Raw genomic sequence first — 14042 nt, forward strand, 5'->3', positions numbered from 1 at the left:
TCTTTTCGTTTCTTCCGTTTTATTCTAACTACTTCGTGTCTAGTGCCACGTTTTAGTAGATCGAAGTATACGAGGTGAAATCCGAGAGGAGGAAGACTGTAGATCGAAGAATCGAGGAGCAGCGCACAAGCCGAAGCCGCACGCTGCCCCACGCGCCGCCCCGAAGACCGCGCGTGTACCTCACGCGCCGCCGTGACCTCACGCGCCGCTGCTGCCGCTGCACCGCTGCTGCCCCGATTGTACGGATTGGTTTCCGTAGCAATCTCGACTTGCTAAACGCTCCTACCTCACGCGTCGAGAGGTAAACACACGAAACCCTAGTTTCGATTCATTTACGTTTAAACTATGAATTCATGTTTGCTATCATATGATTTTATGTGATTATGTGTAATCGTCTCAATCTTTGCAAGCATGATTATTGGTTTAAACGCGAGCATGTTAATTGTTTTAAATTCGGTTAAATTTATTTAGCATGTATGTTGTTTTAATTTCGCTGGAAGCGCAAAGGTACGCAATTAATTGATTTAATTTGTCGGGCATGTACTTGTGTGTTTTAAAGTCGTTTAAATCACATTAAATTTTTGTTTTCCGCTGCGTATGCGTGCCCGAAACCCAACAGTGGTATCAGAGCTCGTTGCGCAATTAATTGCGTTCGTTTAATATGCTATGATTTTATGCATGTTCGATTTATTAAAGTAGTGATTGTCGTATTATGTAATTGGGAGTTTTCGTAAGTTTAAAATATTTTTGAAATATTGTTTAGAATTTTTCCAGCTTTAAAATTGTTTAAAATTGGAAAATCGGATCTGAAATTGTTTTTAAAACGTCGGTTTTTTAATTGTTCGGATCGAACCGGTCGAACCGGCCGGTTCGATGGTTGTATGCGTTTAGTTGACCGAATCCAAGTGGATTCGGGTCGGTCAGACCGGTTCCCGGTCCGACTGACTCGGCCCACTGATTTGGGTCAGCTGGACCGGACAGAACCGGACCGCTTCGGTCCGAACCGGTCAGACCGGTTGGGCCGAACCGGTTCACTGAAAATAAAAAAAAAAAAAAAAAAAAAAAAAAAAAAAAAAAATTCAGATTTCTAAAATTAAACTTAAAACAAATTGATTTTAATTTTCGGAAAATTATTTTCAATTAATCACAATTAGATAATTGGATCGACAATCATCTATTTTAGTAAATAGGTGTTAGATTAATTAATTAATTTAAATTGTTAAATTGATTTCAATTAATAGAACACACGTATAATATTGATTATACTTCAACTTAATTAATAGTACCTCAACATTATTTGATTGATTTATGTTAGTTGAGGTTCTATAATTATTTTGAAAACCCCGATAATTAATTAATGTAATTAATTATATAATTAGGTCGTATGTTCCTCTTAGGACAATATGCGTTTCCATATACCTTTAGAGAACATAGATGTAGGAATCACATAGACCAATCCAAAACCTTCTGATGAGATAAAACATTTTAATAAAAATCCCTCATTCTTAATTTAATTAAGAATCATTTCAAGCTATAAAGAAAAACCCAATCTGTTGAGTTATTTCTTTCCTTCTGCCAACGGTTGGATTATGTGTAGCCCTTTACTATAGTGCAGTAAGCCGTGTTAGCGGGGAGTGCTATGGTAGAGTAAGCTGTAATTCAATTGACATAGTGATGAAGGTAGCCATAGAAAAGGGTTATGTTGAATTAACATGGTCGGCTAGATTAACTAGGGACTGCATTAGTTTGGCATAATCGAGTTCTATGAGCATCTTTGATTCGTAGGTTAGACTTGACACACGACGATTTTGATATTCGCGAGATTAACTTAGGTCATTATCAAGTGTGAGGAAAATTAATTTAGGGTCATATTGTGGATATGATTGATTGTGATCTACCTTTGGGCAAATATAATCGGGCTAGATTAACTACGGGTTATATTTGTCTATTGGACCTAAAGCCCATTAAGAAAAATCAGTTTTCTCGTTTGTCTACTAGAGGGAAGTGGAACTCGATAAAATTAGTGGGAGAACAATTAAATAACATAAGTCCAAACATTTAATTGTAACAATCATTTAACGCGAATCTCTAATAATCCTCTTCTCTATATGTCTCAGATAATCATGTCTAAGAATCCCATAATGTCAATCCTCGACAATAAACTCAATGGCCCTAATTACCTAGATTGGTTGCGTAGTCTTAAGCTTGTGCTAACTGTTGAGGGGCGTCTCTATGTTTTGAACGAGAGACTTCCCGCCACTATACCTGCCACAGCGACTGATGCTGAAAAGGAAACTTATGAAGTTTGGAAGAAAGATGACACTCATGCTAGGTGCTATATGATAGCCGCCATGGAGCCCGCGCTTGCGAGGAAATATGAGTCTCACTTGCATGCTTTCGATATAAAGGCTCATCTCGATAGCATGTATAGTGAGAATATTAGGGCATCGAGGTACGCTGCTACAAAGGAGTTGATCACAGCGAGACTGCGCGAAGGGACTTTGGTCCACGAGCACTGTCTCAAAATGATCACTCTCCTTGAAAAGCTAGTGAATCTTGATGTCACCCTCCCGGCCGAGCTCTCGTTGGATTTGATCCTGTTATCCCTTCCTAGTTCCTATGAATCGTTCATAGTGAACTTCAACATGGACAAACTCGATCCTCCCTTGGATGAGTTAATGAACATGTTGGTCAGCTTCGAGTCCACCATTAAGAAAGAGAAGTCTGTTCTCATTGCTGCTACTTCTGGAAAGAAGAGTTCTTTCCAAAATAAGAGAAAGGAAAGAGTTCCCTTCCCAAACAGCAAGTTCGAAGTGGGTGAAGGTAGTGGGGGCCCCAAAGCAAAGGTTGGCAAACAAGTTGATGATGCTTGCCATCACTGTGGAAAGAAAGGACATTGGCGCCGCAACTGCAAGGCTTACCTGAAGCAGAAAGGTTCTAAAAAGGGTACGTATTTCATTGACGTAAATTTATCTGTCAACTCTTCTTCTTGGGTATTGGATACGGGCTGTGGCTCACATTTGTGCAATGATTTGCAGCTAATGAAAAGAAGTCGAAGACTTAGAGCGGGTGAGACCTACCTAAGGATGGGGAATGGAGCAAGAGTTGCTGCTGAAGCCATTGGCACAATTTACTTAAATGTTTTGGATTCTAGTTTTCCTATTGTTTTGAACGATTGTTTATTTGTTCCGTCGCTCATTAGAAACCTTATTTCTATTCCTGTATTAGATATTGAAGGTTTTACTTTTGTTTTTGGAAATTCGATTTGCATTATACAAAAGAATGAGAATTTAATTTGCAAAGGACGACTATTAAACAACTTGTATGAACTAAATCCAAATGAAATACCTATTAATGTTATATCAGCAAAACGTAAGGAGATAGATCAAAACCCCGCACAACTTTGGCACGCTAGATTAGGTCATGTCTCTTTAAGAAGGATGAACGATTTTGTCAGTGAAGGATTGTTCTCTTTGGAGGACGTGAAATCACTACAAACTTGTGAATCCTGCCTTAAAGGGAAAATGACCAAGTCACCCTACAAAGGGAAAATGGAACGAGCCGAGGGTCTTTTGGATTTGATCCATACAGACGTATGTGGTCCACTAAGTGTTAGTGCGAAGGGTGGATATAACTACTTCGCTACCTTTACCGACGATTATTCTAGGTATGGGTATGTGTACTTGATGAAGTACAAGTCTGAAACATTTGAAAAGTTCAAAGATTTTAGACATGAAGTAGAAAAGCAACTCGGACGAAGTATTAAGAAGCTGCGATCCGATCGTGGTGGAGAATACTTGAGCATCGAGTTCATTGACTATCTAAAAGAAAATGGGATACAGTCCCAATGGACTCCACCGGGAACTCCTCAACTTAATGGAGTATCCGAACGTCGGAATCGAACTTAATTATATATGGTTCGATCAATGATGGGGTTCACAAACTTACCGGCATACTTGTGGGGTCATGCACTCCGTACTGCCGCGTATTTGCTGAATAGAGTTAACACCAAAGCAGTTAAATCCACACCTTATGAACTTTGGCATTCCCGGAAACCCAATTACAAACATATTAGGATATGGGGTTGTCCCGCTTATGTGAAGCGATTAGTGGGAGATAAGTTGGATAGTAAATCCGACTTGTGCTATTTTGTGGGGTATCCCGAAGACTCGATGGGATACGAGTTCTACTATGTCAAAGAAGCAAAGACGTTTGTTTCGAGAAATGCCACCTTTTTGGAAAGGGAGTTTCTATCCGATAGAAAGGGCAGCATGATAGAACTTGAAGTAGTTCAAGAACCACAAAGTGAAGTTCAAACGCAAGAACAAGTAATCGAACCAATACAACAAACCACTGATATACCTCCTGAACCTACGGTACGTAGATCCGAAAGAGTTCGGAAAATGCCGGATAGGTTATTCCTCCTCGAAAATGATGAAGATCATGTTGATCTTGGACGAGATCCAAGAACATACAATGAGGCCGTATCGGATGCGGACATGGGACATTGGCTAACTGCCATGAAATCCGAAATGGACTCCATGTACTCCAACAAGGTATGGACCTTGGTAGATCCACCCAAAGGAATTGTTCCTATAGGCTGCAAGTGGATCTATAAGAAGAAAATTGGAGTTGATGGAAAGGTATCGACCTATAAAGCTAGATTGGTAGCAAAAGGATATACTCAAAGGCAAGGTGTTGACTATGAGGAAACCTTTTCGCCAGTCGCGATGCTGAAGTCCATTAGGATTTTGCTGGCCATAGCTGCGTGGTACGACTACGAGATATGGCAAATGGATGTGAAGACCGCCTTCCTTAATGGAGATATTGAGGAAGAAATTTACATGGCGCAGCCGGAAGGCTTCATATCTTCTGGAAGTGAGCAAAAGGTTTGCAAGCTCCAGCGATCCATTTATGGATTGAAGCAAGCATCCCGTAGTTGGAACATTAGGTTCGACTCAACTATCAAAGAGTTTGATTTTGAGAAGAATCCGGAGGAACCTTGTGTATACAAGAAGGTTAGTGGGAGGGCAGTAATATTTCTAGTGCTTTACGTTGATGACATTCTACTCATTGGGAATGACGTAGGAATGTTACAGCAAACGAAAGCATGGTTGTCCACACGTTTCTCAATGAAGGATTTGGGAGAAGCATCTTATGTATTGGGAATACGCATCTATAGAGATAGAGCAAGAAAGATGCTTGGCTTATCCCAAAGCCTGTACATAGACACCGTTATGAAACGGTTTAGCATGGAAGAATCCAAGAAGGGATTCTTGCCAATGTCCCATGGGGTTCGTCTCTCGAAATCTATGTGTCCCCAAACACCTAGTGAAATCGAGGAGATGAAAATGACGCCCTATGCTTCTGCCATAGGAAGCATAATGTATGGCATGCTATGTACGAGACCCGATATTGCGTATGCTGTGAGTGTCACAAGCAGATATCAGTCTAACCCCGGCCCGGCTCACTGGAAAGCCGTGAAAGATATCCTCAAGTACTTGCGAAGGACTAAGGATATATTTTTGGTCTATGGAGGTGCCGAGTTGAAATTAGAGGGTTTCACTTACTCTAGTTTTCAATCGGACGTGGACGACTCAAAGTCGAATTCTGGATTTATATTCACGCTGAATGGTGGTGCCGTGTGTTGGAAGAGTTCCAAGCAAAGCACGACGGCCGATTCCACTACCGAAGCGGAATACATTGCAGCGTCTGAAGCTGCAAAAGAAGGGACTTGGATAAGGAAGTTCATCCAAGAGTTGGGTGTCATTCCTGATGCTAGTGATCCAGTACCGTTGTACTGTGATAACACCGGAGCCGTGGCACAAGCTAAGGAGCCACGATCTCATCAGAAGTCGAAGCATATTCTGAGGAAGTATCACGTGATCCGAGAGATCATTGATAGAGGTGAAGTTAAGGTAGAACGAGTCACCTCGGAAGAGAACGTTGCAGACCCCTTCACGAAGCCTTTACCAAGATCGGTCCATGAGAAACATCGAGAGTCGATGGGATTGCGGTTTATGGGTAGTTGGCTTTAGGTCAAGTGGGAGATTGTTAGAGTAGGTGACCAACAAGCCAACCTGTGGCTGTGATCTTTCGTATTTATTATTGTAATAAACGAACCTTTATTCGTATTAATGATAAAACACATTGGCATTCTATATCTTTGTCCCTTTGTCACAAGCATAGATGTAGTCCTTACAGTTATTACAAGTACTAGTAATTGATCGTTAGGATCATGAGATATTTACTGAAGTATTATAACTGTTAAACGTGTTCCTAGTCGAAGGGTTACGCCACTAATGAGGATATCGGCCTTCCCCATTAAGACTAGCACTTAGTGTATGTGTACTGCATCTCATCAGTAAACGGTATTGTGATATCGGCATGCATAAGTGGGTGTTCGTAAGTTGACGAGTTCACTGAACTCCCTCACCCTAGCTAGAAATCTCTAAGTGGTTCCCAATAATCGAGTAGAGATATCTATGGTATAGTTGTACACCATTAGTCCTTATGACCTAGACATCACCGTGACTTCACTAGAGGACCAGCTGTATCGTGACCTGTCCCTGAGTTCCACCGAGGACCATCCCAAGGGCCAGTGTTCGTGCAATCCGAAATCTAGTGGGAGGTCTGTGCATTGTAGTCGGGGATTCGATCGCTAGAATAGTCTTGGATGTCCTGTGTGTTCTGAAAGTTTGTAATCATTCTAAGTCTCTAGCCAGAGCTGACTAGGTGATGATTAGAGAATTCGATTCTCTAAGTCATGCACGTAAGGATTACAACACTTGGAACGATCGCACCGTCATCGAACATATAAAGAGGTCTCGATGAACCAATGCCTCTAGTTCGATCGGGACATATGAATCGAAGGGACCGTACTGTACGTTAACTATATCTGAAGGTTCTTGCAGGCACTTCATTTGTATCTAGGGAATCATGACGTCGACGCGTAGTTGCTAGACGCCAATCTTGATTCGTTGGGTGATTAAGATGAAACGAGCTTCATCTTAATCGTAACTCTAAGGGACGAGTTTTGACCGCAAAGAGTTGTGGGCCCACGGCTAGCTTACACCTGAACCATCGAGGGTCACACTGCTCGTGCACATGAGATCTTTGAATAAACGGTCAGAGATAAAATAGTTTATCTTTGCATGATTGGAAGTCAATATGATTGAGTCCAACATTCGTAATTTGGAATTATGAATGAGAATAAGAAAAGGAAAAGAATAGGCGAACGTATTAGTGAACTTTCTAAATCGGGAAGTTTCCAAATTTAGAAAGTGCACTGAACTAGGGTTTCCACTTTTGGAAAGTTGGAAAATGAAAGATGGCACTCGTAATGACGAGGATATTATAATGATTCCGAAAATGTAATTGTTGCAATTTTCCGATCATTGAATTAAGAGAGACGAGCAATTAAAGGAACTAACGAACTTAAGCTGTTGGGCCCGGTCCAACTTAAGCCCGCTAGGGTTTTATGCAAGACACTATAAATACAAGATTTATAGGTCTTGCACAAACACACAAAAAACCCTAACCCTAAGCGGCCGTCCCCATCTCTCTCTCTCGGCCTCTCTTTCCGCGGCCACCACCGCGCCGCCGTCGCCTCTCCGTCGCCGGAATCGGCCGTCCATCGGCCGTTCCCTTTCGGTATTCTTTCCTCTTTTCGTTTCTTCCGTTTTATTCTAACTACTTCGTGTCTAGTGCCACGTTTTAGTAGATCGAAGTATACGAGGTGAAATCCGAGAGGAGGAAGACTGTAGATCGAAGAATCGAGGAGCAGCGCACAAGCCGAAGCCGCACGCTGCCCCACGCGCCGCCCCGAAGACCGCGCGTGTACCTCACGCGCCGCCGTGACCTCACGCGCCGCTGCTGCCGCTGCACCGCTGCTGCCCCGATTGTACGGATTGGTTTCCGTAGCAATCTCGACTTGCTAAACGCTCCTACCTCACGCGTCGAGAGGTAAACACACGAAACCCTAGTTTCGATTCATTTACGTTTAAACTATGAATTCATGTTTGCTATCATATGATTTTATGTGATTATGTGTAATCGTCTCAATCTTTGCAAGCATGATTATTGGTTTAAACGCGAGCATGTTAATTGTTTTAAATTCGGTTAAATTTATTTAGCATGTATGTTGTTTTAATTTCGCTGGAAGCGCAAAGGTACGCAATTAATTGATTTAATTTGTCGGGCATGTACTTGTGTGTTTTAAAGTCGTTTAAATCACATTAAATTTTTGTTTTCCGCTGCGTATGCGTGCCCGAAACCCAACAGTGGTATCAGAGCTCGTTGCGCAATTAATTGCGTTCGTTTAATATGCTATGATTTTATGCATGTTCGATTTATTAAAGTAGTGATTGTCGTATTATGTAATTGGGAGTTTTCGTAAGTTTAAAATATTTTTGAAATATTGTTTAGAATTTTTCCAGCTTTAAAATTGTTTAAAATTGGAAAATCGGATCTGAAATTGTTTTTAAAACGTCGGTTTTTTAATTGTTCGGATCGAACCGGTCGAACCGGCCGGTTCGATGGTTGTATGCGTTTAGTTGACCGAATCCAAGTGGATTCGGGTCGGTCAGACCGGTTCCCGGTCCGACTGACTCGGCCCACTGATTTGGGTCAGCTGGACCGGACAGAACCGGACCGCTTCGGTCCGAACCGGTCAGACCGGTTGGGCCGAACCGGTTCACTGAAAATTAAAAAAAAAAAAAAAAAAAAAATTCAGATTTCTAAAATTAAACTTAAAACAAATTGATTTTAATTTTCGGAAAATTATTTTCAATTAATCCTAATTAGATAATTGGATCGACAATCATCTATTTTAGTAAATAGGTGTTAGATTAATTAATTAATTTAAATTGTTAAATTGATTTCAATTAATAGAACACACGTATAATATTGATTATACTTCAACTTAATTAATAGTACCTCAACATTATTTGATTGATTTATGTTAGTTGAGGTTCTATAATTATTTTGAAAACCCCGATAATTAATTAATGTAATTAATTATATAATTAGGTCGTATGTTCCTCTTAGGACAATATGCGTTTCCATATACCTTTAGAGAACATAGATGTAGGAATCACATAGACCAATCCAAAACCTTCTGATGAGATAAAACATTTTAATAAAAATCCCTCATTCTTAATTTAATTAAGAATCATTTCAAGCTATAAAGAAAAACCCAATCTGTTGAGTTATTTCTTTCCTTCTGCCAACGGTTGGATTATGTGTAGCCCTTTACTATAGTGCAGTAAGCCGTGTTAGCGGGGAGTGCTATGGTAGAGTAAGCTGTAATTCAATTGACATAGTGATGAAGGTAGCCATAGAAAAGGGTTATGTTGAATTAACGTGGTCGGCTAGATTAACTAGGGACTGCATTAGTTTGGCATAATCGAGTTCTATGAGCATCTTTGATTGGTAGGTTAGACTTGACACACGACGATTTTGATATTCGCGAGATTAACTTAGGTCATTATCAAGTTGTGTACGGGTCTAAACCTATGTGGTACTGTTGGAGAGACTACCCACCGTCGGCCCGATACCGCCCAGCGGTCACCTCCAAACAGCCCCGGGCCCATTAATATCCATTGTCCTTGAGGCGTCCCAAAAGGACTTCATCGATCATATAAGAGGACCATATTATTCTGATTATTTTAGGATTTCAAAGACAAAAGAATTCCGAAGAAATGGGATCAAGTGAAAGGTTTCAAAGAGGTCTCGATGTTTCAAGATATGAAGTTTAGATAATTGAATAAAACTTGAAGGAAAACGATCGGCTTCAAAGAATTTCATACCGATCACTCAATAAGTACTATTCGAAGGAAATGGAAATCAAAGAGTTGAACACTCGATAAGATAGCATTTCTCAAATAATGTCAAGCTCAACATCATCCAATCAATTTCATCTTCTTCCCCCAATTTCTTCAGTTCATTTTCTGCAATTCCCAGCAAATTAGAGAAATAATGTCTTCTCACACCTCAAGCAACGCGACGAAGATAAATGAATGCAAGAAATATATGGATCTGAGGTATCCATTTAACCCATTTTGTTTCTGCAATTTAAAACCTTGTATAAGGGTGGTCGAAACTGCAACAAAACCATCAAAAGGAAGATTGTATTACAGTTTCGTCAATGCCGGTTTTTTCGTTGGTGTGACCCGTATCGAGCAACAGGGGAATCCATTGGGGTGACTGTACAATATCAAAGTTGGGAATATGCTGAGCAAGCTTTTCCAGATGATATCGAAGAGCTAGATGAAGTTATTTCTAAAGCTAGTGTCGCAGAGAAAAAAGAAAACCATCGGAATGATCAAATCATGTTGAAAATCTCATGGGTTGTATGCATAGAGCATTGTTCGCCATTGTTCTAGTGTTGTTAACGAAGATTTGGAACCTTTAATCAATTTAGTATGTTTTATTTAATGCAAGATGTAATGTAGTGTTGTTGTTTATCAATGTAATATTGACAATGTTATTTATTCAAGTATTATTGAGAATTTGAGATGTTATTTGTTAATTATTTGTTCAAGTTTGCAATGGTTAAATTTTCTAATTGCAGCAACAACCAATTCATACATCAACAATAACCAACAAGAGACATCTTAAAATAAACAATAACCTAAAATTCAACTACAAATAACCCATCCATAAAAAACATCAAAATATCTTAAACAAACAGCAATATTTTTCAGAAACAACCAACACCAATAAAGAACATCAGAATATTTCCAAATACATCAAAATAGGTCCAACAAAAATAATGTTCAATAGACAGCCAACATTGCATCAAGAAACCATCACAGCCTGTTACAATTGCATCAAAAACCACAAGGAAAACCATCAAGTCATCCAAAAACATGTTCAACTTTCAACTATATACATGTAAGTCAAACTTTCCAAATGCGCTTCTTCTTGGAAGCATCCCTAATATTATGAACGACTTCGAATATTTAAGGCTTCCTTTTGCGAACTGGAGGGTTACTTGAATTTGGAACATTTAGAGAAACATTAGTTGTTGCCGTTGGAGGAACAATTGCTTGTGAAGTTGGAGGTATCGTTGGTACAACAACAAGCACTTTTTGTGTTTGATTTGTTGCCCGCGTTTTTTTTTTTTTTTCTTACTTCTTCCTAGTAAACCCTCATTTCTTCTTCCCACATATACCTACAAGTGTAGCCTGTGAGTTAGAAAAATAAATGGGGCATAAAGAGAAGAAAAATAAAACAATTTTGATTGTTTCTAACCCTTCCTGGTGGAGCAGCAGGTGCAACAAAGCTAGATTGTTTTTGAATGGAAGAAGGTGCAAAATAGCTTGGTTGAGTAGAAGATGGTGCAACAGAGCTGGAAACATCAGACCTTGGTGTAGAAGAGCTTGTTTGAACAGATGTTGCTGCAACAGAGGATGATGGTCCTTGAGAATTTTGAACGTCCTCAGTTGCAAGGTTTACCTATCACATACAAATAAACCAACAAATAACTTATAATAATTCTTGAAATACTTTAAAAAAAATCAAGTAATTAGAAGGAATTTTTTTATAAAAGGTACAAGTACCTTATAAAGTTTAGACCTTGGATTTGTAGGATTTTTACACGATGTTTTATTATGGCCTAGTTGTAGGCAGTTCTTACAAGTATGTGTGAGACCCTTTCTGTAAGAAGTGGTGTGAAGTTCATCTGGACCTCTTCTTCTCATTTTCGTAGGTCTCCCAGCTTTCTTGTTGAACTTTGGGGCTGCAAGTGGCTCAAAAGAGGTCTTGATGTAGTCTTTTGGTCCAGGGACTGCATGTATCATATATGCATAAACCTTCAAGTATGTATCTTTTTTATACCACGAGTCCACATAGTCCTCAACTCTATACCTCATATCTGCAATGCAAGCACATGCATGATGACAGGGATACCCATTTAATTGAAACAATCCACATGTGCATGTTCTGGTAACTAGGTCCACTACATATCTGTCATTATGAATATCCACTTCAAATTCTTCTTGTCCATGCCATCTTGGAAAACAATTTTTTGCAAGTTGTTGAGACTTGTTGATCTTCTTCAAGATATTAGGACGGATAGACCCTTCATACTTCTCCATTCTAGCCTTTTTTGTTTGAATTTGGCTTGTCAATTTACTTCTTATCCACTCAAACATGCCAATAATAGGCTTATCTCTAGCCTTAAGGATGTAGCTATTGAAGGATTCACAAAGATTGTTTAATAACACATCTGTCTTGCAGCTTCTTGAGAAATAAGATTTTGGCCCAATGACATGGAGGAATTTCTCTTAGATATTCTGCTGCAGCTTTATCAAACCTACCAATCTCCACCATAACTGCTTCAAACTCATTCTTGTTGCATGTGGAAGCAGCTCTCCATAACGTTGTTTTCAGCTCTAAAGTTGGCCATTTTTTCTTGAAGTTCTGGTAGATGTGCCTCACACAAAACCTGTGATCACAACCAGGGGCAACATCTTTAATAGCTGCAAGAAGACTTTTTTGCTTGTCTGAAATGAAGGTCCATTTGTTTTCTTCAACACCTCCAATTTCTTCTAGCAACTCACCCACAAACCATGTCCAAGATTCTCTGTTCTCAACTGGAACCACAACTAGGGAAATTGGAAAAAGGTTATCATTCCCATCCCTTCCAACAGCACAAATGAGCTGCCCTCCACGTGGTGTTTTCAAGAAACAATCATCTAATCCAATTAGTGGCCCGCATCCTGCTTGAAATTCCAACCTCATTGGGGGAAGGCTAAAATACATCATCTCAAATCCTGTTGGAGGATCTGAATAAATAATCTTTCTCAGCAATAACTTAGCACCAGGATTTTTAGCTCTAACAGTTTCACAGTAGTCCCACAGGCGACTGTATTCTTGAGCATCCTGTCCCCTTATTTTGTTGAGTGCATCTTTTTTCGCCCTCAAAGTCTTCCAATAGCCAACTTCTACACCTACCTTTCTCATCACCGAGTTTCCAAGCTTGCTTATTTCAACATATGGATAGTCTTTAATGGAGTCTCCCATTCACCTTCCAATATATTTTGCACTGGCATGCTTGTTAATTCTTTTCCTTGAACAAGTGTGTTCTCCAGTTAGTTTTTTGATCTGCAATAAATAAATTAAAAAATACTTAGTTAAAAAACAATACATAATAGATAAGTACATAAATATTACAAAGACAAAAAAATGCAGAAACCAAGAAACCATAATATAAAATAGAATAGTACACAAAAAAATATAATATTTAAATACCTGAAATATTGGACCACCTTGTACAGCAGATGCATGGATTCTTCAACTACATCCTTTTTCTTTGCATTCTGCAGTTACCCTTTTCCTTTCATTTTTCAAAAAATCAATTTCATACCCATTTCTCACTAACCAATCTGTGAGAGCCTCTCTAAATGCATCAACATTGAAAATTTCATTAACTCTTCCAAATTTGTATTCTTCATACTCTGTCCTTCACTGAATATAGAGCATTTGGTTTTAGTTGAGTCATCTAGATTATCAATAGTATCATCATCTTCTGGCTCACTGTACCATCGGGTCGTAGATGGTTGCACTGAACATTTCTGCAACCTTCTATCTGGTCTTTTTGATTCTTGCCCATTCTTTTCAACTTTTTGATCAAGTCTTGCTTACCGAACTGTCTATCCAAAAAAATGTCATCATCTGAAGACCCTTCAATGTCTTCTAACTCTTCACTTGGATCATCAGAATGTACATCAACATCATTTGGACAATCTTCAGGCTCAATGTAGTCACCATCATCTGAATCATCATCCTCAGAAAACATCACATCATCATTCCTGGTCTCTTCATTTCCCGGTTCTTCAGTTGGTTGTTGTTCATTTCTTGGTACTTCAGCAAACAAATCTTCAGGTGCTGGTTCTTCAGTGGTTAGGAATTCAGCAAAAATCTTTTCAAGTGTTGGTTCTTTAGGCTGTAGCTCTTCAATTGTTGGTTCTTTAGGCTGTACTTCTTCAGCTGTTGGTTCTTCATGATGTAGTTCTTCACTTGTTGGTTCTTGAGGC

General features: G+C 39.4%; 1 protein-coding gene across 1 annotated transcript; it reads right to left on the bottom strand.

The window, feature by feature from the left end:
• Positions 1-12207: 12207 nt before the first annotated feature.
• LOC148771067 (uncharacterized) lies at positions 12208-13029 on the bottom strand. The gene has a single exon (XM_088817467.1). The coding sequence runs from the start codon at positions 13027-13029 to the stop codon at positions 12208-12210; it is 822 nt and encodes a 273-aa protein (XP_088673593.1).
• Positions 13030-14042: the final 1013 nt, after the last annotated feature.

This window comes from Erythranthe guttata, chromosome 4 (assembly GCF_056151865.1).
Source record: "Erythranthe guttata isolate IM_541 chromosome 4, IM_541, whole genome shotgun sequence".
NCBI classification, from domain to species: Eukaryota; Viridiplantae; Streptophyta; class Magnoliopsida; order Lamiales; family Phrymaceae; genus Erythranthe; species Erythranthe guttata.

What these genes read in the sequence shown, in the direction of transcription:
- LOC148771067 (XM_088817467.1), bottom strand. Translation starts at nt 13,029, where the DNA reads ATGGGAGACTCCATTAAAGACTATCCATATGTTGAAATAAGCAAGCTT.